This window comes from Ochotona princeps, chromosome 12 (assembly GCF_030435755.1).
Source record: "Ochotona princeps isolate mOchPri1 chromosome 12, mOchPri1.hap1, whole genome shotgun sequence".
Taxonomy (NCBI): Eukaryota; Metazoa; Chordata; class Mammalia; order Lagomorpha; family Ochotonidae; genus Ochotona; species Ochotona princeps.
Window position 1 is genome coordinate 27,528,729 of NC_080843.1, and position 25,041 is coordinate 27,553,769.

The following is a 25,041-nucleotide window of genomic DNA, read 5'->3' on the forward strand; positions in this document are numbered from 1 at the left end:
TCTTTTCATACCAGAGTCATCAACAGCAAAAGGTAACTTATAAGTTGCTATTATAAGAATATCGATGTGCTTTCAGATAAAAAAACAAAAATACACTTGAAAGCCCTTCATTGACATTACGATACTCCATTAGGATATTAAGAATTGAAGACTTTCTGTGTTCCTTTTAGGGAAAATCTGTTCTTCGTGATGAAGACCTATTACTTCCAGTCCTTTCTGTGTTGCTGGACGGTCAAGGCTAGTCCTTTCACAGCACATCCCTGGCTCCTCCCAGTATCTCCAGCATCATTGCTTTCTATGGGAGCAACAGTCCCTTTGTTCTGCGTATAACTGCCCTAGTAGATAACTTCTCCATTGCTATTATCATTTGTCCTCAGCATTTGTTCCTGTTCTTGGCTGCCCACTGTGTCCCCAGTACCTCACAACAGTTACCCGTTTCTTTTTTTTTTTTCAAGATTTATTCATTTTATTACAGCCAGATATATACAGAGGAGGAGAGACAAAGAGCAAGATCTTCCGTCCGATGATTCACTCCCCAAGTGAGCACAACGGCCGGTGCTGCACCAATCCGAAGCCAGGAACCAGGAACCTCCTCCGGGTCTCCCATGCGGGTGCAGGGTCCCAATGCATTGGGCCGTCCTCAACTGCTTTCCCAGGCCACAAGCAGGGAGCTGGATGGGAAGTGGAGCTGCCGGGATTAGAACCGGCGCCCATATGGGATCCCGGGGCATTCAAGGCGAGGACTTTAGCCGCTAGGCCACGCCGCCGGACCCAAGTTACCCGTTTCTATATTCAAACTTCTGAATCCACACATTTCCATTTTCTACTTCCTAGAAATGGAAGTATTCCTAAGGAAATAAATTCCTATCGATGATTTCAGAATCAATTTTTTTTTCACTTTCTTAAAAGAAGTGAGTGTGCCATACCCATTTGAATCCTTGTGTGTTTGCCATATTGCTGACTTTACAAATACACATGCGTAACCTGAAGCTGGGACTGTGGATGGCTTTCCCAACCAGATTACTGTAATGTAAGAGATGAATGAGGCTGTCAGGATATAATGCTGTGTCAACACTGTGAAGAGATCAACGCCACAGTCCAGATTTTGTCTTCCTTATGCTGATGAAGCATTATTTTTGGATATGTTGGCAGCCTTTCAGCCACCACGTATGAAAAAGAAACCAGCATGTGTTTCTATGATATTTACATTTATAAATTCCTACATGAGTTGCCCATGTTTCCAAATAAGATATGTCTTGGATACAAAATGTTCTGGCTTATTCTTTCATAATTTTATGATTATATTACTATATATTTGAATCATAATTCTTTTTATGTTTCTCGTTTCCCTATCTTTGGGTTAAGCTCATGTGACATCTGTATAATTCCCAGGTGTCAGAAAGCACCTAGGCATGCTTAGTCTTTGGCGTCTGCAATTGGTTAGTAACTAGCACACAAATGTGAGGAATGCTCTCTTGTTACAGTGGAGTTAAAGAAGTGCTTTCTCAGTAAGAGTGAAGCATGTACCTGCAAAAGATGAACTCCTGTCCCTAATCTGAGAAGTCAAGGCAGTTTGCAAAGTGCAGTGAAGCTTGATGAAGGCATAAGCAGTCTTTTCATTTTTTTTACAGAATCCATATTCCCCAGTTGTTCTACGGTCATAATATGCCGAGGTGGTGTCCTTTGGCTGTGAGAACTTTTTTTTATGGTGAAGACCTCTCTCTTCAGCCCCTGACTGGGTCACCCGTGTTTGAACCTGATGTTTGCCTGTACAGTGAGGACGAGAGGGCTTGGGGTGGCACTAAGCACTGTTTCTGCAACTAGAATTTTGAAAATCAGGAATACAGTTAAATGGATGAACAAGAATCAAAAGAATGTTCAGAGCCAAACAGTATTATTGATGGTATATGTTAGATTTTTTTCCAGTTTGTGTGAAATCAGCCTGAATGAAGAATTTCTGAATAAATATAGCATACTGAGAAACATCTTACATTGTTCTAGAGATAAAATGGAAATGCTGAAAATTGAGTGAAATGCTATTATGATTAGAAGAGTAGATGACATTTTTGTATTTCAGTTTGTGGTGTTTCTTTTTCTTGTTTTTCTTGTTTGAGAAAAGTTAAAACAGTATGCTCAGCATACAGAATGAAAGGTTTGTCATTTTGAATTTCATACAGTAAATATATAATTCATTTGAAACTCTTCTAATTCAAATATGTTTATAGGTAAGTAGCCACATCTGCTGAAAAGCGGAAGACTTCAGGCCTCCTCAACCCCTTTCACTTCTCAGTAGACCTGAGGCCATGATTGGCTTCTTTTCCTTCTTTTCTCACTGTCGCTGAGTCAGATGCCCCTTACTGCTGTTTGTGTGTTTTGAATGGAGCTTTAATTTATATTCTGTATCGAAAGGCTTGAAGTAACATGATCTGTTTTGGAAGGAATGACAAACCAAAATTTTTTATTAGGCATATAAGGTAGTGAACAATTTAACACAATTTTAGATGTTGTTATTCTACCATAGTAAAATAAAAACAATGTTAGTATTTGTGTAGTAGAATGATGTCTGTTAGGCTGTTTAAATTAGATGAGACTAAAATGATCCACTAAATAATTCTGTCTGTTCTGGCTGACATATGCCAATAAAACTCTTGGGCCATTTGTGGCCTCAGAAAGATGATAATAGTTACTGAATTAGAGTTAGTAAGTATATTACAGGCTCATAATTATACGCAGTAATAGCATTGTGACAACATTAGTGAGGGTGACATTTTTGTAGTTTTTATTGAATTTCTTTCATTCAAACTTAAAAGAATGCATATCAACTTGGACAGAATTATTAAAAACTCACAGACAATTCAAAATTTCTAATATGCTGTCTGCTGAAATTATTTCCTTAAATCTCAGCTGTAATTGTTTTATCCATTGTTTTGTCTAACACTAGGGTTTATATTATTTGATTGATAGAATGATTTTTGTATCACTTTGTGAATCAGGTGTGGAAAAGTATAGAAGTTGTGACTCTATTTTTAATGCCCAAATGAGTATGACATGGTAGCTTATCGTGCCAAATATGAAAGTAGAAATGTCAAAGCGAGTTTTCCCAGTATTGTTGCCAAGGTAATACATCTTCAAATTGTGATTACTGAAAAAGGTGCATTCATAAAAAGTACTTTTGAAGCTCAAAAAGTTATTTAAAATTATCTAATCAAAATTTGGATTATGATGCAGTGATGGATGAAATCAACAAATGTTTTAATTCATAGGTTCAAGTGCATTATACTTTGTATTTTGAACTTACCTTTTAGAGGGTTTTTTGTAAATCTGCTATCCATTTTTAGATTCCTTTGACCCCTATGCTCCTCCAAAAAGCACTGATTTCATTGGGTTTTAATAAATGTGTCTGTTTCTCCCCATAAAATAAAAATTTCTCTGTGACAGAGACCTTGTTGTACTCACTTGCACCTTCATTTTTAAATTACTGTGATTGGCACAGAGCAATTATTCAAGTATTTGGGGGATGAATGAATGTCCCCTGGCAATACGTGATGAATTATTAAACATTCTAATAATAAATCATGCATCTATGAAAATGTGTGCTTATCAAAGATAAATTTTTGTTCCATTTTCTCCCCACAGTCTCCAAACGTCCACAACTATCCCGATATGGAAGCTGTTCCCCTGTTGCTAAATAATGTGAAAGGGGAACCCCCAGAGGACTCGTTGTCTATAGATCACTTCCAGACACAAACTGAGCCAGTGGACTTGTCCATAAACAAAGCCAGGACATCCCCAACCGCCGCCTCATCCTCCCCAGTTTCCATGACAGCGTCTGCCTCCTCACCTTCCTCAACTTCAACCTCTTCATCGTCGTCTAGTCGTCCAGCCTCATCCCCAACTGTGATCACATCAGTATCTTCAGCCTCATCTTCGTCCACAGTATTAACTCCAGGGCCCCTTGTTGCCTCTGCCTCTGGTGTGGGAGGCCAGCAGTTTTTGCACATTATCCATCCAGTACCGCCTTCGAGTCCTATGAATTTACAGTCCAACAAACTGAGTCACGTTCACCGCATCCCTGTGGTGGTCCAGTCGGTGCCTGTTGTCTATACAGCCGTTCGGTCCCCTGGAAATGTGAACAACACTATTGTCGTGCCGCTTTTGGAAGATGGGAGAAGCCATGGCAAAGGTAAGAGACACAATTGAAGCCTTGATTTATTTCACCACCAGGGGAAACCTTTTTTTTTTTTAAGTCCTTAATGAGCAGAACCTAAAACTTTCACCCAAACTACACCCGAAGATGCTGTGCACAGAATAGCCAAGACATCAGCTGATCAGCTGTTGAATAGAGCATGGTTTTGGTTTTATAAGGACTTACCCCCATATTTATGCTTTTATTTTAGTTAGTTTATATTTTTATTTGCCGAGTCATGTAATGGCAAATTCTCAGATGGTTAAGGATAAGGTTAATCTGTTGACCATTGAGGTACAAAAAGTCTTAATCCTTTATAGACATAATGCCTTATGAGAAATGTCTAAGGTATATCAGGATAGTTTTCTTTTTCTGCTCAGACTAAAACTTAATTGGGTGACAAGACTTTTAAATGGCCCTTAAGTCTGGAATTGCAACTGCTCAGATCTGATCATTCATTTTGGGGTAATTTGTAAATTAGTGTGCCATTAAGATAATTCTGAAGTTAGGCAATTGGCTATAAAAGAATTGTGTTACTTGGGTTGTTTTTATCTCATATGTCTAAGTTATTCCAAATAACAGGATGACTCAACAAAATAGGCATATTCCAAAATGTGGAAGTATATTCCCTTTTATGGTTCACAAGGAAGGAGAACTTTGCCATATGAATGTCATAAAACCTAGTTATTTAATTAAATTTAATAGTTGTGCAGCTGATCATGAAGTCATTTTCTACTGCCAAGATCTTATTTTTGTTTCAATTTTTATGAAAAGGGATATTAACAGCCTCAAGACTTGTAATTTTTCTTTTCTATCCACGAGTCTGAAACATATGCCACTCCTCCATAGAAAAGGAAAATTCCATTTTCATTAACATACTTCCTGTGAAACTGAATACATGTGTATGTATTTTTCCTTTGGAGCCTAGAAATAATGATGGATTTAGGCTTAGAATGTATTTTTTTTCCCTTTGACACTGTATTACTACTGAGGCTGATAATTAAAATATGATTGATGAATACATGAAGCATGCCTGCTTAGAAAATGCTCGTAAACATATGGGTTTTTTTTTCCTTCTTATCTAAGGCAAAACACTAGAATAAATGGTGGATTTTGAAGATAGAGAAGTTTTCGCAAACAAACTAGGCTGTTGTGCATCTACAATTGGCAAGTTTTTGTAGCTACAGCAGTTTGTGACACAGAAATAAGCTTCATCTTACCACATTATTCACATTAAAAATCTCATGGTTCAAACCACAAGGGTATTTCAGCCCTGCAGACTTGAAATGCAGACATGCTGGTTACCTACACCCACCGTCTTTTGTTCTGTTAGATGACAGGTACCAAGTTCCATCTCTCTCCAGTTGTAAAAGGATTAGGGAGATTTCTCATTAGTTATATTCAAGTGGAGCCCTCTTTGATATGGCTAATAAAATTTCTGATCAAAGTGAAACAAATCTGTTTTAAATAAAGTAAATCAAGACCAAGTCAGGTATTTATTTACCCCGTATGATTTAGGCATATAATTATCATTTTTTTTAACAGTTGGGAAATAGCTAGTGGCACAACTTACAGGCTTGCCTATTATCCTATGATATGTGTATATATGTCATAGAATCTGGTATGTGTCTGACACGTCTCAGGAAGAGTATTGCTTTCACCATGAGGGTGAATAATAAAGATTTTAATAATCCTCACAAACTTTTAAGTAGTTTTGGCTCCTGAATGAAGGAACCTAAGAAAACATCTTTTTACTTGGTTTCATCATTTCATGACAAACTTACTTTTGTTTTAAGTGTAATATGTAAAGTATATCGCTAAAATTTAATTTTCTGGAAAATATGTCATGGAAGAATTTTAAAGCTCATGCCCTAACTTGTGCTCTATACGAATATGTTTGTTAGTTTAATGGCCCACTTTTTACTCGAGAGTTTTTTTAATGAAAAGATTTAAAGTTTATTTAATCATAAACCTGCTGGAATGTGCTGTAATTGTCAGGAACATCAGACTGAGGATCAAAGATGTGTGGGTGTCCTGGTTCTCTCACAGCTGTTGATGTGGGTATTTAATCTCCCTGATCATCATTTTTTATCAGTGATAAAGTGGAATAGTAAGCCAATCCATCCTTGGAAGGCAGTGGAAAGATTAAGTGGATTCATAATACGTAAACATTTAGCATTGTTTAGGTATCAATGAATGTTTATAGTTCTTTATATTCAGAATATTCTCCCCCATTCCCTCTGCTAATGTTAGAAGAAATGCTGTTTCATTAATTCTTTTTCTTGTACAACTAGAATGTTAGAGAACTTAAAAAAAAAAAAAGGTTGGGTTTAAAAAGCACAAATTACCCAAAGAAGTTGGTATGGAAATACTCCTCAAAGCTGTTACTAGATAAGTAGTGAAAGTTTAGTATGAGAGATTGCCTGGAAACATCTAATTTTTCTCTTTTTATTAGTTTATGTCAAGTTTTTGTAATCACCATGTTCTACAAATATTGTTGGAGCATTTTGGGTTTTTTTTTTTTTTGGTTGTTGTTTAACTGATTAATGAGATGAGAGTTGAAGCATCGAGTGGGAGAGGACTGCCTTCCTCGCAGAGTGAAGAAAGAAAGAAAAGGCCATTTCAGTAATGCCTCTAGTTTTTGTTTTGCCCTTAACAAAGCTGAGCACTGCACCAGCTATGAAATTCTGAGTGATAAAGGGAACCCCATATCTCATTCAAATTAGGACTTGTGCATCCAGTATGCATGAGCCAAAGAGAATGTGACAGGAAAACCGGGTTTTCAGAATGCTAATAATGAATCTGTAGGTGGCATTCATATAAATTAGTTGATTTTACCAGCGAATTACCTTTGAAGTTGGTATAATGCAGCTGGTCTCTGATAAAGCAAGGGGTTACCCTCTGGGTGACATCACTCAGCATGAATTTGCATGGTCAGGTGTGAGCTACCATCTCATGTGAATTGAGGCATTTCACTAGTCACATGTGTTTTGAGCCCCTGTCATTATTAGGTGTTTTTTTGAGACAAATGTTACAGCATTGAACATAATTGATAGTATTTGTATTTCACAGTGCTTAAGTCTAGTTGAAGATACCAATATTAAGCCAAAAAGTTAATCAAAAGCAATTAAATAACAGATAACTATGTGTAGAATTGGACTAAAACAGAGTAGTCAGAGATTTACTGTTGTTGAAAAAGAAATGTGTTGGACACAAGTGCTTTCAAGGAGACTTAAACTTGACTAGGTGAAGTGCTTGTACTGTGCTACTCAGAAGGACAATTGAGAGTTTAGACCACTAGTGGGATGCTTTACTGACTATAAAAGACTTGAACGATATGAAAATTCCTTCTTAATGAAGCTAAAACCTCAGCCCGTCTGAGTGTATGAGGAATATGGGCCTGAAGTAATGGCAAGTGTTTATTTAGTCCAGAGCACCCACAGTTCTAGGTAGGGCCTTAGATGTAATGCAAGTGATGAAGAAGAATGGAAAGGAATTTGGGAAGGTGCTGTGGGTAAGCGACTTGAAGCTGTAGAACCATGATAAGAAGGATGTTAGAAAAGGCTGCTTGGGAAAGATCTTTCTTTGCATGATGCCTGCAGGACATAGAGCAGTGAGCCTCTCAAACTGGTGGCGGTCAAAAGTGTAGAATGTTCTCTATAGGTAACAATTTCTTCCTGTCTTGAGACATTATGCTTATAAATAAAAACCTCATAAAGGAATTTCATTCCATTCTGGGGTAGTTTGTGTAGAATTTCTTTGGACAATTTTCTGAGTTTTTACAGATATTTAGTCCCAGAATAATTGAAAGCCAAGTTGTTTTTGGCTCACTAATGCTCTGATGGAGGAGTGTAGTTAGGATTCTACTCCTTTCCATTTTGAGATGTTTTATTTATTGTTTTCCAAGTCCAGTTCTAGTTATCAGGGCTGCAAATCAATTAAGTATCTACTGTCATATAGAACTTACATTCAGATTGTGTTAACGCCATGAAGAAAAGCGAAGCATCTTCAAAAAATGGAAAGGTAATAAGAGAAAGGTATACTTATAGGTGTATTCAAGGAAAGTGTCTCCAAGAAGTTAGTTATGCTAAGAATACCTGTGGAAGACTGTTCTAGAACAGTCTAGATCCATGGGTTCAAAGACTGTTAGGCTTTAACAAGTACAATCTAGTAGGAGGAAAGTTTGAGGACCCTTGGTCAAGAATAAGTATAAGCTGTCAGGATGACCCACAAGGAAACCATGGAATCAATGGGCAGTAAAAATGGGAGAGTGCTGGAGATGAGGGCAGAATGGGAAAGTGAAACCAGGTCAGGAAGCTTCAAAGACTATTTCACAAATTCTTGGGGTCTTGTTCTAAATGTGATGGGAAGGGATTGGAACAAGAATTTTGAGCATGCACATGATATGATGTGTTTCACGTATTATGAAGATCACTTTCTTGTATGCAGTCAAGAATGTGGGTCAATATAGAAAATCCCAGAAGCAAGTTTACCATGTGGATTGGATGGCAGGTATGAGACAAGGGGGAACAAGGAAGACTTCCAGCTTTGGGACTCATCTGTTGGGTGGAAGGTTGATGTGACTGTGGAGGGTTGAGAATGGAATTTCTTTCTAAATGTGTTCAATTTGGAAAAACTTGAAAGTTGGACAGCTCCCAGGAAGTAAGTGGCAAGTTTGGAAAAATAAGTTCAGGACCCATTAGAATGAATGAGATGTATAGTGCAATGCCTTTCAGATGAAATCAAGGATGCAATCTTTGGGAGAGCCAAAAAGAGAAGGGATGGGAGACATGGAAAACTTAGGAGAGAAAAGTGACCCAATAATCAGAATTGAGACCAATGTATCTGTGAGGTCAGTGTGTGAATGATAAAGAGAGTGTAAGTGAAGTGAATATTTCAAGGAGAGGAGTGTCAGTCTAGTCAAGTGCTGCTCAAAAGCTGAATAATGTAAAGATTGAGAATTGTGGAGTTTTGTGAGGTCATTGGTAGCTGTGACAGGCAGTGGAAATGAGGGACAAAAAACTGAAGAGAGTACCTCTTTGGATGGTGAGTGAGTAAAGGCAAATGGAAGGTCTAATCACCTCTTAGGAATGGTTTGTAGTAAAGACTTGCAAAAAAAAAAAATACTTTAATAGCTAAAGTGTCTGGCTCTTAGTCCCTCCAAGGAGGAGCTATCAGAAGGAGAAAGTGTAGCATATTTATGTGCTGTCAGGAATAGCCTAGTAATAAGATGAAAATGGATAATTCTAGAAAGGGAGGAGTAATGCATGCAATGTCTTTAATAATACATTATTGCTTTTACTATACTATGGAATCAATCTACATGGTAAAGTAATTAATTCAAATTCTAAATATTGACAAAGTTGTTATGGAAAAAGATCTCACAAGATGCACAGAAAAAGTATGATTTATATTGAAAATGAAAAGCAAAAAAAGCTAATTCCAATTTACATTCAATTAATAATTACAAATGTTGTACAACATCAGATATTTCTCATTCGTTATCGAGGAGAATGTACAGAATAATTCAGAAACATACCTTGTAAAGTGAGACATTCAGCAGTCATTGACATTGCCATAACCAGTTTCAAAAGATCCAACCACAAGGCTCTCTCCATGTAGCTGGAGGAAGAGGTTGCTGTGACAGCAGGAATGACTCCATGTTGTGTGGATCATTGGCTTTGGAACAGTTGGAACTTGAAAAGATCTGGTGCAGCCAGGGGGGTGTTTCAGTGTTCCCCAATTTACTTGCCTCGCTACTTTCTGTTTTCCTTTTTCATGTTACCTTTTTTTTTTCAGATTTTGCCAGATTATCTTCAAGTGTAGACAGTATATACATCAATTATATATTACATTTTCTTGAGTGTAACAACGTTAATATAAGAGTGAGGGATTCACAATATGCAGAATGTAGGGAAGGAAGAATATACTGTCATTTACATGGTATCATTGCAGTACAGCAATAGTTACTAAACAACAAATTGTATGACATCCACATACTTCTCATACTCCCTAGATTAGCTTCCAGAAATAGGAGAAAAATGATTTTTTTCTGGGTTTAGCTGATTTCACAGTGATCTCCATTTCTGTTTGTTTTAGTACTGTTAGAATTTCATTCATTTTTGTGTCTGAGAAATATATAATATATAATATATATATGAACAGATAGTTAGAAAGCCATCACATTTTCTTTACCGGTTATTAATTGGTTGTCGTCTAGGTAGAGCATCCCTTTGTTTTTTTACTAACCTTTACAGATGGTCTGTTAGTTCTCCCCCTCCCCCATTACTGTCACCTTTAGCCACCCAAAAGCAATCTGATGCCCATACAATTAGTTATTAAGTAGAATTGGGTACAGGGAGAAAGCCAACTTCTAATTTTCTACCCAGTCATGTTTTCTCTCACACAAACGTAATCCTGGTAACCAGGTCAACCAAAATTGTGTAAAACATTTACTGCCTTAAGACTTTCCATTGTAGTAGTGTCATGTTGGAGAAATCCCTTATTATAGATCATCACCACATTACTATTATTCCTGATTTAACACAGGAAGAGAGGTAACCTAGAGGACCTCTTCCCTGGATTGTGTGACAGAACCGTGCTGATGTTGCCACAAGGAAGCAACTCAATCGGGTGTGCACTTTCTTTGGTCACCACCTTTGGAGCCAGGTGTCTTCCTTAATGTGTAGAGGTGAACACAGAGTGAAGCATCCTCCAGAAATCTGCTTCATTTTCCTAGCACTCATTCATCAGCTTCAGAGGCATGTGGGCAAGGGGACATCTGAAATTCTCACACCGCATTTTCTTCCTGTAGACTGCTCAGAAAAGCAACAGCCTGCAGGAAGTAGCCACAAGAATATTTTTAGAATGATGCCATTTATATTGTTGAAAGGAAATATGGTCATCACAGTGATTGCTATAAAGCTTGCTGAAAATTATGACCCTAGATCCTTTCTGAATGTGCTCAGATCTGAAACTCCCTATTTCAGATCTCTAACTAAATTCCCTTCTGCTGTTAGTTTGCCTACTCATTGATGTTGATGTCTTCTGAGTCCTGGCACAGACTCACTCCTTCTGTCTACCTCATGCAGGACTGTCTCGTCTTTTAGGTTACCATTTAGTGGAATCCTGGTGTCATCTGTACATATTTCCAGAATAGTCCCAGGCAGCTGACCTCTGTTTAAGTATATGGTTGTCTTTCCTTCTTGAATGATCCCACTGCCACATCCTCTGTTTGAGTGAGATTGACTGTTAACCATAGATTAATACTTTCTTTCTCACTTTGGTTCTTACAGACTAAACCATCTACATGTGTGTATGTGTGTTTTAATTGTACTTCTGAGGAAATGGGCCTGGAATATTGCTCCTTTTTTGGGTTATTATACTTAAATGTAGACTTTATGAGACTTGAGTGTTTCATTATTATCATTACAAAGCAAAGGCAGAAGCTTGTTAAATAGAGAAAAGCAGTCAGCTGTATTTATTTTAAAAAATTGAATTTTATTGAAGACATCATAATCTTTTACTTCAGACAGCTCCTATTTGTTTTTACCTGATTTTCAACATGTAGCTGAAACTTGCAGTTTTTGATTTTTTTTGTTTGTTTTGTTTCTGGATATGCATAAGAGATTGAATGGACTCCACCAAACACTTTGGCTGCTTCAACTCTTTATCTGAAATTCTTATCTGGTAACCCACTACTTTGTCTGGCATAGGTAGACTGGTTGGGTTAGTTCTAGGACTCTGGTAAACAATCAGAGCGGAGAGGGAAGCTTTCTGTGTTATTGTAAGTCAGAAGACAGTAGAAAATGCCAGATAAGCTCTTCATCCACAGTGGTAGGTGACTCTGATGGGCTCTCTCCACCACCCCAAGTTCAATGGTAGTAAATAGAAGAGAAGAGCCAGCAGAGCAAAAGAATGAATGAAGTGAAGCTAAGTGGAGCTCTCTGTTGGAAGATGTGGGTACTAACTTACTTAAAGGCAGGCATCGCTTAAGGATGTGAAGATACAAAGGAGACAAAGCCATTTGTATAGAAAGGAGCTTAAGCTGGAAGTTAGCAAAATGGGCTTGATGTCATACAATGACTAATAGCTCCTGAGTAAAATAGCCAAGCATACTATTTTTATTGGTTAGCATAGTTTTCTTCTAGCATAAAAATACCTAATTTATGTCTAACTAAATTTATACCTAATTGTTTTATTTGACTAATATTTTGATGTTGTCTTTATTCATTTTAACCATACCTGAAAGGTTTTCTCTGATAATATTTAGTACCATTGAATACTACATGTTGGATTTCTGTAAGAGGTCTTGGTTTATGCTTTTTTTTTTAATTTTCCTTCGGAAGACTCTTAAATATAATGCTTCTAATTTCACACTGTCCAATATGATATGCAGCAAGATAATGCTTATTCATGTACCAGAAGTATTTATGAAATTATGTTGCAGATAATTGAACATCTGTCTTTATTTCAACAAGCATACTTGCAAAAATATTTAGCAAATACATTTCTAATTGCTTGTAAGACCTACAGGAATGAGAGACGATGCCAGAGGAAACTTGATGTTCGAATCATCACCAGCATGGTTTTAAATTGACTTTTTAATAATTTGCAACTCTCTGGTTTCTGCTCTCTTAATAATTCCTTTTCTGTTCCAAATTATCCTACTGTTTCCTCAGCCCTTTTACAATATTTCCACTGTAAATTGTGAGTTAGTTAACTGGTACTCTGTTTTGTTTAGGAATAACCTGATATTTGCCTTTGTATATAGCAAATTGAAAAAGGAGCTAGCAAGTTGCACGGGAATAAGCACATACTCTGCCTTGCTGCAACCACGTTTGCATGAAGGAAAATGCTGTTGCTAAATTGTGTGTGCTTTTCATGGCCAAGTGGCTTTCCCATCTTTTTTATCTGTATAATAATCAGTTCATTGATTCAGCATTTGGTCTGTAGACCATGTAAATGGTTAGCAGTACCCTCACTGCAAGCAATGGCAGTGTTGGGAGCTTCTTCGGAGTCAGCTGTCTGTAACAATGCCCTGGAGCCCTGGGCCTGTGAGTTCCTTGCTGTGGGTTAACCTGAGGTCATTTGATATCTCCCAGTCAGCAGTGTTAAGGAAAGGCAACAGAACAGTCAAATGGGATAGATTGAGAAACACCTGGAGGACATTGCCCAAGTAAGTATTCCATGAAGATTTTATTCATTGACCCACCAATTTACATTACTTAAAGGTGTGTTTCTGTTTGTGTTTACTGGTTCATGCTTCTCACTGTGACTCTTGTCTAAAAGTCTGTTGTCCTATCGTTTTTAAACTTCCTTCCATCCTTCCTTCCTTCCTTCCTTCTCTTTCTTTTTAAATACAGATGAAAATTTTTAAATTAGGAGCCATGCTGGAATGACATTATTAGCATCTTGCTGTTTATTGCTTTATGCTGTGGTGTCTTCTACTTCATGTAACACAAGGTTTCTCTTACCTACAGGATTTAGGTAGTTAGGTATTTGCATCTCACATAAGACATCATACCTACAGATGGCTACATATGCTCACTTTTTCACTCATCGATTTATTCAGACGATGTTTATGAAGGATTTATTCATGTCAGGCATAATGTTAGGAAAATAATAGCTAATGGAACTTTGATGTTCTGGTTCTTTTATAAGAACAGGCAGGGAGAGAACTTGAGATCCATCTGCCATCTGCTGGTTCCCGCTCAATGTGCTTGCACCGCTAGGGTTGGACCAGGCACCCAGAACTCCAGTTGGATCTCCTGCATGATTTTGCAGGGCCCAAGAACCTGGGCCATCAGCCCTTGCTTTCCCAGGCACATTAGCAGGGAAGTGGGCTGGAAGCAGAACAATGGAGGCTCATACTGCCACTCTCCTATGGGATGAGGTGTCCCACATAGTGTCATAAGCAGTGCCACCACACTCGGCCCCAGCTTTCTTTAGCTCCCTCATAGGAGTCCGCCTTGGTCCCACCTTGTTTTCTCTCACCACATTCTCCCCATCTTCCTTACCTTTCCTTTTCTTATTCCTTCTGATGCCATTTTCCATTTTCTTCCACTCCTTACCATTTTTTTATTGTCTTCTGGAGTCTTGATTCTTCTCTCTCTCTTCCACAACTAACTGGATCACCTTCCCCCTGAAATCCTGTGTTATGGAACTGAGTGCTGCCTAGAAATGATGGTCTTTGCCATCTCATAGTAGAATTTTTGAGCAATATAAACCAGAACATTCAGGGAACTATAGTTTCAAGATCAGTTAGGGTTGTATGGAAATGCAGTGAATTTGTCCCTTTTATGTGAAACTCAAACCTGAATTTAAAACTTCATTTATCTGCTGTGGTTTTGGAGCATTACTTTGTGACATACCTTTTTTCTTTGTTTTTAAGACTGTATTTCAGTTCAGTAGCAGAGAAAATGCCTTGATTGTATCCATTCATCCCATTCCTCCCGCTTCCCCCACTCATCTGTATGTTGACTATCTAGTAGAAATAAAATGTTCCTTTCTCTTTTTATTTTTTAAACTGTTGGCTAAATGTAAGTATATGTGTGCCAGCTGGTGTGATATTTGTAAGTTTTGCCAAGACTTCAACCCACTGAGCAAGGAAACCAGTGTCCCAGAATCTCATGTAGAGAAAATAAAATAGTGAAATTACGGATTAACAATAATTCAGAGATAAAAATGGGAGGTTTTTTGTAAGACTTTTGGATTTATTTGTAAGAATTACAGAGATGGGGAGACAGTGGGAGGGAAGGAAGGAAAGAGAGAGAGAGTGCTTTATCTGATATTTCACTTCCTAAATGGCCACAACAGCCCAGGGCTGGACCACACTGAGAACAGGAAGCTGGAACTCTATCTGTGTCTCCCATGTGTTTTCCAGTATACCATCTTCCTCTGCCTTCCCGGGTGCATTACCAGGGAGCTGGATCAAAAGTGGAACAGCCAGGTCTCCAACTGATGCTCAAATAGGATGCTGGTGTCAGAGGTGGTAGGAGTTTTGGTAAAACTCGGTGAAGTGGGAATAGCCATTGGAAAATGTCATTGAAACTGTTTCCTCAATATCTTAGAGCTTAGGAATTTAATAAAATAGAATTAGAAAAATAACCCTATTTTATGCAGGTTTCTTGTTTTTCTAGGGAAAGACTGTAGGAGTGATTGACATACAATAATAAGCTCCTCTGTTGATAACTGTATTGCTTACCTAATGTAGTTTTTATTATTTCAAAAGCTTATTCCTAGGACAAAATAGATTAGATGATCTCCCCCAATTCTTCACTGAAACTTAAATTCCATGAAAGTACCAGAACATCAAAATTCCATTAGCTACTGTTTTCCCAACATTATGCTTGACATGAATAAATCCTTGATAAATATCCTCTGAGTAAAGAGAGGAGTGAAAAAATGAGCATATGTAGCCATCTGTAGGTATGATGTCTTATGTGAGATGCAAACACCACGGCCAGCATTGGTCTACATTCCTAAATCCTGTAGGTAAGAGGAACCTTGTGTTACATGAAGTAGAAGACACCACAACATAAAGCAGTAAACAGCAAGATGCTGTTAATGTCATCACATTTTGGCTCCTAATGACCATCTACCAAATATTTTGAAGCCCCAAACATGGACATGACTTTCCACAATGACACTCTAGCTCGGAACGTGTAGAAACAAAAGACATGTTTTTCATTCTCTGGCCAAATACTTTTTCCAGAAAGGTATACACGAAATTGTGAAGCAGCTGCATGCCTTCTCTCTCTCTCTTCCTCTCTCTCTCTCTCTCTCTCTCTCTCTCTCTCTCTCTCACACACACACACACACACACACAAGTGCCTCATTCCCTCACCCAGTAGTATACTCACTATGAAAAACACTGTGTTTGTGATGATCAGGCACCATCCCCAGAGCCATTGCTGCTTCCAGTCAAGGAGCCATCTATAGCACCTGGTGTCCTTGGCAAGTGACTTCTGCCATTTCCCAAGTTTAATTTACCTCATAGTAATTAATATAGAAGGGTGTTTGGTGGCATTGCATAGATGTTTGATGCAATTTAACTCTTGCTGGAACTGAACCCCTGCAGTGAGGAATGTTCTTAGAGCTTCCCTGTGGTCTTAATGGAAAGATATTGTCATGTAAAAATAGTCATGAGTTCTTATTTATTCTTTCATTCTCAAGCAAAATATTTTACCATAGGATAAGTACTGGCTTTGATTGGACTGAGACAATTAATAGAATCTGCTAGGTTTCTTGCATGTGCCCATGTCAATTTATCTCCCAGTCAGGAAGAAACAAATTATACCTCCTACCCTACTGCAGCTAACTGTATCAGCATCGTAGGGCCATAAAATCTGAAAACTGTGGAGTATGGATAATCCCACTATAAATTGTAATAAAAATTACCCCTCCAGACTCTATATTCTCTCCATTAAGTTCACAGACACAGTCTCTTTGTACATAAAGTTTTATGAAATAAATCGACCCGTTCTCCTGTCCTGACCACAGAACAAGTTGGTTTGATTTAAAAGCTGTTAACAGTACAGTCAATTTTTGGAGTTTGTAATGGATTTTAAAAGCATAAATTGCACACAGCCAACCTTAAAGAGAAGGAAAACATTACTTTCATTTGTACAGTGCAGTTAAATATCTCCTTGTGAGAAAGGATAAATGATGTACTTACCATGGTGTGCCCGTTTGTTACATTCATAAAAGGATCTGTAATCTTAAAGGTGTGTTGAGTAAACCTAATCACAAATCTAGGGTGGTTATGTCTGACTTGTTTCAATTCTTCTGCATTTCGGAAGAATTATCCATTTCTCCATTGTATTTTTGTCTCTTTTGTGCTATATCCCAGGGCTCTGGTCAGAAGTTGTGTTTTACATCAGCCCTGTGTAAACACAGAGGCCGTTCTTGCACAGGGAGCTTCCAGGAGACCCTCTAGCCTGTAAATCTCTGCTGCATGACCTAGACTCTGGAGGACGTCAGACAGTGCAATGAAGGTAGACCAGCTGGTATTTAGGCTGGGCACTGAAGAATTATAAGTTTTGTTACTCAAAAGAGGAGGGTTCCAGGTCAGGACAAGAATGAATAGTGAGGACAGAGAATGGAGCATACAGAAAGCAAGCTTGTGTAGATTTTCTGAAATGCAGACTGGACTGTCCTCTCAGATACATATGTTGCATTTGACAAAAATTGTGTGTTACATGCATAGCTTGCATCCCACATTACGTAACAGCAAGAGCCTTGAGATCCCTCCCTTTTCGAACCTTTTGCTCTTCAGTGAGATATTCTCTGTGAATGTGGTTTTTCCAGCTGGGCTTTGAAAATAGCAAATAAAAATGGCAAAGGAAAACAAGAGAAGGACTGTTTCTTAGTCTTTATTTGTCTAACTCAGGTCATGTAAAATGTTTTGGCGATGGATTTTTGTGTAATGCCAAGCCACAAAGGTTTTCAAGCACTGGATCTGCTGATTTTGCATTACCAGTCTACATTTTCCTGGTAGCCTGTGAGAGTCCCGTATCCTGCTTCACTGCCCAGATCAGGAAATTTCGCTTGTCTTTAGGGATACCAAGGACACAAAGTGGAAGCCAAAGAGGATGTCAACATTTTTATTAAAGCAAGAACTTGAATAATTGCAACAAGATCTTTCTTGATGGGAGCAAATAGGCTTACATAGCTCTTTAGTCCTCAGAGATAATACTTTATTACAGCATAATAATTACTATGGAAATAATGACCAGTAATAATGAAAAAAGGGTAAATTATTGTCAGTCTATTTGAAGATAGTAGATAACAAATTATATAATAAATCTTAGATATATTCATTAAAATCGTTTAAATAACAATAAGTAACTGTGTTAAATGCCTATGTAATTTTTGTGCTCTGCATGTTGTTTAAACCCTGTAATAGCCAACATTTTTGTATCATTGCTCATCTTTCATAGATGAGAAAATTGATATTCATGTAAGTTTCCATACCACTTAAGGACACAGCATAAAAGTAGTTAAGCCTTGAATTAAACCAAATTTGAAAAGCTATTTGCCGTAATTGGGACTGAGTCCCAAAGTGTGCCTTAATTATTTGGAAAATTTGTCAGTGTTGAATATCTCAGCTCCCTGCTTCCTTCAGCTAGGTAGCATGGTTTTTAAATCACTTATCTGTCAAGATTTAGGATTCATGATAGCATAAAAATATATAGTGTGTGTCTATGAATTGCATGAAATAATTCTGTACTGCTACATATTGCCTTGATAGTACCATATTTTGTATTTGTCTTTCTCCAGCATCTTTCAACATGGAAAGCAGCAGCCTCAAGCTATAGGTTAGCATTTCTAGGTGTAGGGCAATTTTGTCAAAATGTGGTTCACTGAGTTCCAGAGATCGACATGTGTGTCATTTTTAGACACATCTGGTTCTTGCCTGAGGCTCTTTTGAACAAGGGGTTAGTTAGAAGGGAACTGACAACACAGACATGCCTGCTCTGTCTTGTTGTGTTCTGATAATAGTTGTTTTCTGTAGGGGAAGCCACAAAATAAAGATACAACCACCATTTATTATTACTGTTATAATCATGTTTATTTTCTTAGATTAATGAGTCCAATAAAATTCTGCGCACTACCCAATAGCTAATAATCATTATAGCATTACAGTTTTAGAATTATCCTAGCTTATTTAGTAGATGTTTAGAAATGCCTCCTTCAAAATTGAAAAATAAATTCCATTAATTGGTTGGTTGTGGAAAATGGCTTCCTAGTAAGATCTGACATTTTCTAGTTTTTTTCTCTGTTTTCACTTTAGTGTCTTGTACAGTATTTTTCATATTTTTGTAGTTCTCTTAACTACTAACTTTATCAAAGAGTAATAAACCTTGTATGCTGTACAGAATGGATCAGTCATGTGATAGGAGAATACATTCTACATTATCTGAGTCATAGTTTTAATGGAATGTCATCCATTTATCATCAGACAACTGAACACTAAGTGATGATATACTCGTTGGTGGCATTATTGTGCCCATTGGTATAATCTTCAGTCATCGAGGTAGTATAACCTCCTGTTATGTGCTTTATTATCTCATTATCCACCAAGCAGCTAGTACAACTATTAACAAACTCATTTCTTTCCTTCCCTGGCCAATTGTGATCATTTTTAATGTTAATCATCATACAAAAATCCCTCATACTTAAAAGTAGACTGCCTTTTTTTAAACTATAGCTTATGCGAGCTTTGGCTATATAATTTTGTGTGATCTGACATAAATGGAAAATAACATATTCTGTTTACTAACTTCTAAAAGCCTAGTTACAGGCATTATTGAGAATATAGTCATCTTCAGCAGCTATGACTAAGCCAACACAAACTCAGAACTCTTCTTGGTCACAATTAATTATTTATCCCTTATCTTCATCCAAAAAGACATGAAAATCATATCATCAGTATTGGTGCCAGTAATCCAACCAATTATGACTGAATATCATTTTGGTCAGTTTGTTTTTAGAGCATAATGAAGGATAAAGATGCAGTGTTCCTCTTAGCTTGGTTGGATTAAATTGAGTCACTTAAATTCTGAGATGGCAGCTTTTTTTTTTTTTTAAAGATTTATTTATTTATTACAAAGTCAGATGTACAGAGAGGAGGAGAGACAGAGAGGAAGATCTTCCGTCCGATGATTCACTCCCCAAGTGAGCCACAACGGGCCGGTGCGCGCTGATCCGAAGCCGGGAACCTGGAACCTCTTCCGGGTCTCCCACGCGGGTGCAGGGTCCCACTGCTTTCCCAGGCCACAAGCAGGAAGCTGGATGGGAAGTGGAGCAGCCGGGATTAGAACCGGCGCCCATATGGGATCCTGGGGCTTTCAAGGCGAGGACTTTAGCTGCTAGGCCACGCCGCCGGGCCCGAGATGGCTGCTTTAATAGGAACAACAACTGCTTAGTGTTAAGGCGACCCAGCCCTTTAGTCAAGGAAATCAGGTTAGATGATGTTCAGAATGTATACTCTTAGGACAGTATAAATTTCAGAAGTTACCTAAACATAAATGTCACTGATGTTTACCAATGAAAATTCAATTTTCCATTACTTAAAACAGTATCAAAGTTCTGTGTTTAATAGCTAACACACCATCCTCAAGCACCATAGAGTTCGACACATGTTTGCTTGTATTCCATTATGGCTTTTAATTATCTTCAGAACCTTCCTTTTCTCACAAACCTGTAGTGAGCTTTCCTAAAGAAGGTGATGTGACATTTCTAGGAATTTAGGAAAACAAACAGGACCAGTAGATCTCCTGTGCTCTCTACCAACAGAATATATATTAAAGCATGTATTCTCTCACTCAGGGTTGCCTGGCTTCTCTGCCTAAGCCACTGAATGATGAAGTCTTTGGCAGTGGAATTGCAACACTGAACTGTCTGTATGGATCTCTTTCCATTAAAGCCCTGACTTACGAAGGGGTCTGTCCAAACCTGAAAGCAGTACCTTACACCCATGGGAGTCATAACTCCCCCTGTAGAGGATCTGTGTCTCACTAATTTTCTCAGAATAAGGAAAGTAAAAATAAGAAAATTGAAATCTTCTTCTCTGAGCACTACAGATAAAAAATGAGGTTGACGTTCACATTGTTCCCCATATGAGCTCATCTCAGAATGATTTTGTTATTCAGTGTTTTGAATCTGTTCCACCACACATGCATTCCAATATTGGATAAATGTAAAAAAAAAAAGTCTGGTTGGCTTGAATCTGAAGCACTTGGAATGAGGTGAGCGAAGGGGGAGGACTTGCACCACGGTGTTTCTACCTCAGGAAATCCAAGGACTTGGGGCTGCGTAAGGTTACCAGGCAGAATGAAGACGTACACTTACCAACAGCATACTATAGAGACTTTGAAATCAGAGAAGCCTTTTGTACTCCACTGCATGCTCCTGAGAAACACAAGACAGTTTTGAATCTGTGTCCAGTTACTTTTTCAAGCAAGAACAGTTTTATCAATGAGTCTTTAGAAAAATGAACTGGGAACAACATGGTGGCACAATGAGTTAAGCTGCCACAAGCTGCCATGCCCACATCCCATAGGAGTGCCAGTTCAAATCCTGAATCATGGCTGCTCTACTTTGGATCCAGCCCCCTGCTTATGTACCTCAGGTGGCAGCAAACGATGGGCCAAGTTCTTAGGCCTCTGCCACCCATGTGGGAGACCCAGAGGGAGTTCCAGGCGCCTGACTTTGACCTGACTGTTCCCAGGCCTTCGCAGTCATTTGAATGGACCAGCAGATGGGAGATCCAGTTTTCTCTCTGTGTCTCCTTCTTTCTGTCATTTTGCCTTTCAGACAAAAACACTTTAAAAATAAAGTGAACTCCTTGTAGCTATTATAATAATCTCAACAAACATTAATTTTAAACTATATTTTAAATGATAAAATCCTTCAGTGCAGTTTCTAAGCCTTAACCCATGGGATAGAAATGAGAGGCATGTAGGAGAATTTTACATTATTTTTGGGAAAGAAAGAAAAATGTGCTAAATACAAATTAGCTGAAAAATTATGTAAGTTTTCATTCATGTGTCATCCTGTGACTTGTTTAGATAAAGTATAATAACCTGTGACCTCATTGAGTAACAGAAATCTAGTGTTTGGATTGGGACTTACTATACACATGTGTTAATATTAAAATATAGGTCCAAATGCAGTTTTAAACTTATGTGATTAGACAGTTTCATCATTATATTGCAGGACCATCTGCCAACCAAAAACTACCTGTAGCCTTTTTAACTGCAACTCTGCATTTATAACATCATCTTCATTAATAAAGATTCCATTTTAATGTGGACAAGAGAAGAAAATTGACATGTTCTCTCTCCTTAGACATAGACAGAATAGTGGATAAAATTTAAAATGTGCTTAACTGTAATTCTTAATGCAGAGTGCAAAAATACCCCTAAGATACAAGGATGTATGTGTTTACTTTTTACAGTAGAGATTGCAGTACTTAGACAATGAAAGGTTCATGAAAAAAAAGGTAGCATTATACACGAAGAGTAAATTTTTTATTAGGCAGTTTATGTGTGAAAGGGAATAGCAGTAATGCTAGATTATATGGTTATTTGGACATAAGACTGGTAATGATTTAGGATGTTAAATTGTAGAATGGCTGTGGAGAGCTGCTGTACCTTATTTGCTAGATACAGGGAAAAATCCAAGGATTAAAAAGCAGGATTAAAGAAATGCCTGCATTTATCCGGTTATGAGAGATAAGACTATATGGAATGAATGAATTTAGTGGGACTTTGAGGAAGTTCAGTGAAAGCAGCAGGAAAGGGAAGGAAAGAACTTCAGAGAAGTTATGGAGTGAAAGCAGAAACAATTACCACCTTGTTTAATGAGGGAGACAAATGAAATTAGCGAGAGGGCAGTGAAATGAAAATCAGTCGTTAAAGCTGAATCCAGGAGAAAGAAAAGGATTTGAGTTCGAAATGATCTGTTTCTAAAAGCAGGTGGACTCCTGCTCAGCTGTGTGCTGTGAGGGTAAGGCTGGGATTTGGGAGGGGATCTCACACCCTTTGAGAGAACAGCCGCAGAAGGGAGGCACTGATGTGGGCTTGCCGAGAAGCCCACCAGTAGGCCTGCAGAAGGAGAAGGGTACCTTGTGAAACCCAGAGGGGGAATAGCACTTAGGGCTGTGCAGGAGGAGAGGGGAGAAAGAGCAGGGGGATTCGACAGTGTTAACAAAACCAAACAATGCCTTCTATACAATACAGATAGTATTTTTAATAGTAAATAATAGGATTTCAGTGACAGCTATGCCATTCTTACTGTTCTAACAGTAAAGCAGCCGGATTTTAAATAAATGAGGATAATAAATAAATGAGGAAAGCTAAATAAATCTTCAGTGCAACAGGCAGAAAGCCCCATGGACCTTACTTTGCCTATCCCCTAAACTCAGTAGAGGAGAGAATGTTAAGAAACTGCAAATAAAAGTGAAGAATGATAGCCTACTAACAGTCATGAAAGTTATGGGGATATCTGACAGCTTATGACTCAGGAGTAGATCTTGCACTTGAGTTTTATAAAGGAACTATTAAGGTTTTATATTTTTATATATATATATACACATACATATAAAGGTAATATATATTAAGGTAATGTATATGGTATATATTACATATTAATATATTAATATATACATATATAATGGTAGGCAGACATCTTTATACGTTAGTGAGTAAATAGAAAAAGTTGGAGAAAAGATGGGAAAATGGCATATAATATCTACACAGTAACAACCTGATCAACTTTTTAAATCTGTCTTTGGAATTTTGTGGACAGAAGTTGCTGCTCTACCATAGTAGAAAGTCTCATTAGCAGATGTTGGAGCATCAGTAAGTACATTGGGATCCAGAGGAGTGCTGGTACTAATTTTAAAGTTCCCCATACTTGACTCAAGCTTTATTTACTTGTAAATATTTCTCTCCCCTTATATCTTGGTGTGCTAGAAAAATAAGGCATAAACAGCTGCTACTCTGAAATCACAGAAGTTCAGAATATCAGCTGCACATATTATGGAATATATGTACTCCTGAGGATTAACTGACTACTCTGCATAGCCAGCATAAGATGACCAAAGAGATTAAAAGGTAGTGTGGGTTTTTGAGATCGGGAGGATGATGTGTGTGATGATTCCCACATGGCTGTCTCCAGCTGGATGCCCTTGTGCTAATGTGGCCAGGAGAACCTTATCAGATGACATGATGGAGATTGTGCCCGTCTTCTACCCAGTACTCTCTAAATGGCTCCATTTCTTACCTAAAGCAAAACTTGCACTTCCTAAGGCCTTCTGACCCATTCACACCCTCGCTGATTGACTCAAGTTTCAAACTTGTGCCAAGCATGGAAAACATGCAGCCCGCCTCAGTGCTTTGGCACTTGTTTGCAGTGTACCCCAACTCCTACACTCAACCCAGACAAGAGCAAGCCCTTCTCAGCTCCTTAATGCCCTTGTTCAATATCATCTTGAGGTGGGGTTCAATATCATCTTGAGCAGGGGTTTTAATCTGCTATGTTTGATCCCCTCTTGTTAGCTTCCAAAAGAGTGTTTGGTCCTTCATGGATTTCCAGTGAGTATGTTTTGGCTAAAGGCACAAATAAATGGGTCAAGATAAGTCACAGTGTTCATATTGTAGTAAATATGTGGTCTACCTCTATAAAGTTTAAATCTACAAGGTGCATGTAAAAGGGAAGCTTCCTAATTTGAATAGTTCAAGATTTGGTGAGGGGTTCAGAAAATGGTTCTATGGAACTTATTTGAAAAAGTAGAAGTACTGTCTGCAACACATGGAATGATGGTTGTTGACTAAGTGTCAGGTTGGGAAGGAAATACTTGTCATCTGCTACCATCTTTATTCTTCATACCTGACATGGCAGGGCAAGAAACTGAGCACTAGTTGTTTGAAACCTGTTGTCCAGACTGAGAAGGTTGTAAGTAACAGAGCTTAAAATCACAGTCTTTGAAGCCAGAGTTGTGTTTTTTAGTCCTGCAGGCACTCTGTGATAGCCCTCTCTGTCTTTGAAACAACCACACAGAAGGTGTTGCGAAAGAACTCTGCTATTTGATGATACATGGGCTTTCCCCTGTTTTTTCCCCCTTACACAGTTCTCTTCAAGCATCCATTTTTCCCATATCATCCCTTCCCCTAATCCCCCATTGCTCTTTTTCCCCCCAGTTACCGCAGTAGCTTTCCACGTAGCCAAGCTTTCTCTAACTAGGATGTATTCCAGTCTTGGCACAGCCAATGATGAGTGTATCGACAGATAGCAGGAGCCTCTCCAGGGTGAAGGAGGGAGAGAGGGAGGCCCAGCCAGGGCCT

The 25,041-nt window shown here is 38.2% G+C and overlaps 1 protein-coding gene across 7 annotated transcripts in view; it reads left to right on the forward strand.

Annotated features, from left to right (window-relative positions):
* Nucleotides 1-25,041, forward strand: part of KLF12 (KLF transcription factor 12) — a 427,134-nt gene that overhangs the window by 286,254 nt on the left and 115,839 nt on the right. For all 7 annotated transcript variants that reach the window (XM_058670657.1, XM_058670654.1, XM_058670652.1 and 4 more), the window contains one exon: nt 3,637-4,183. In XM_058670657.1, coding sequence (XP_058526640.1) covers nt 3,637-4,183 — 547 coding nt within the window. The remainder of the gene's footprint in view (nt 1-3,636; nt 4,184-25,041) is intronic.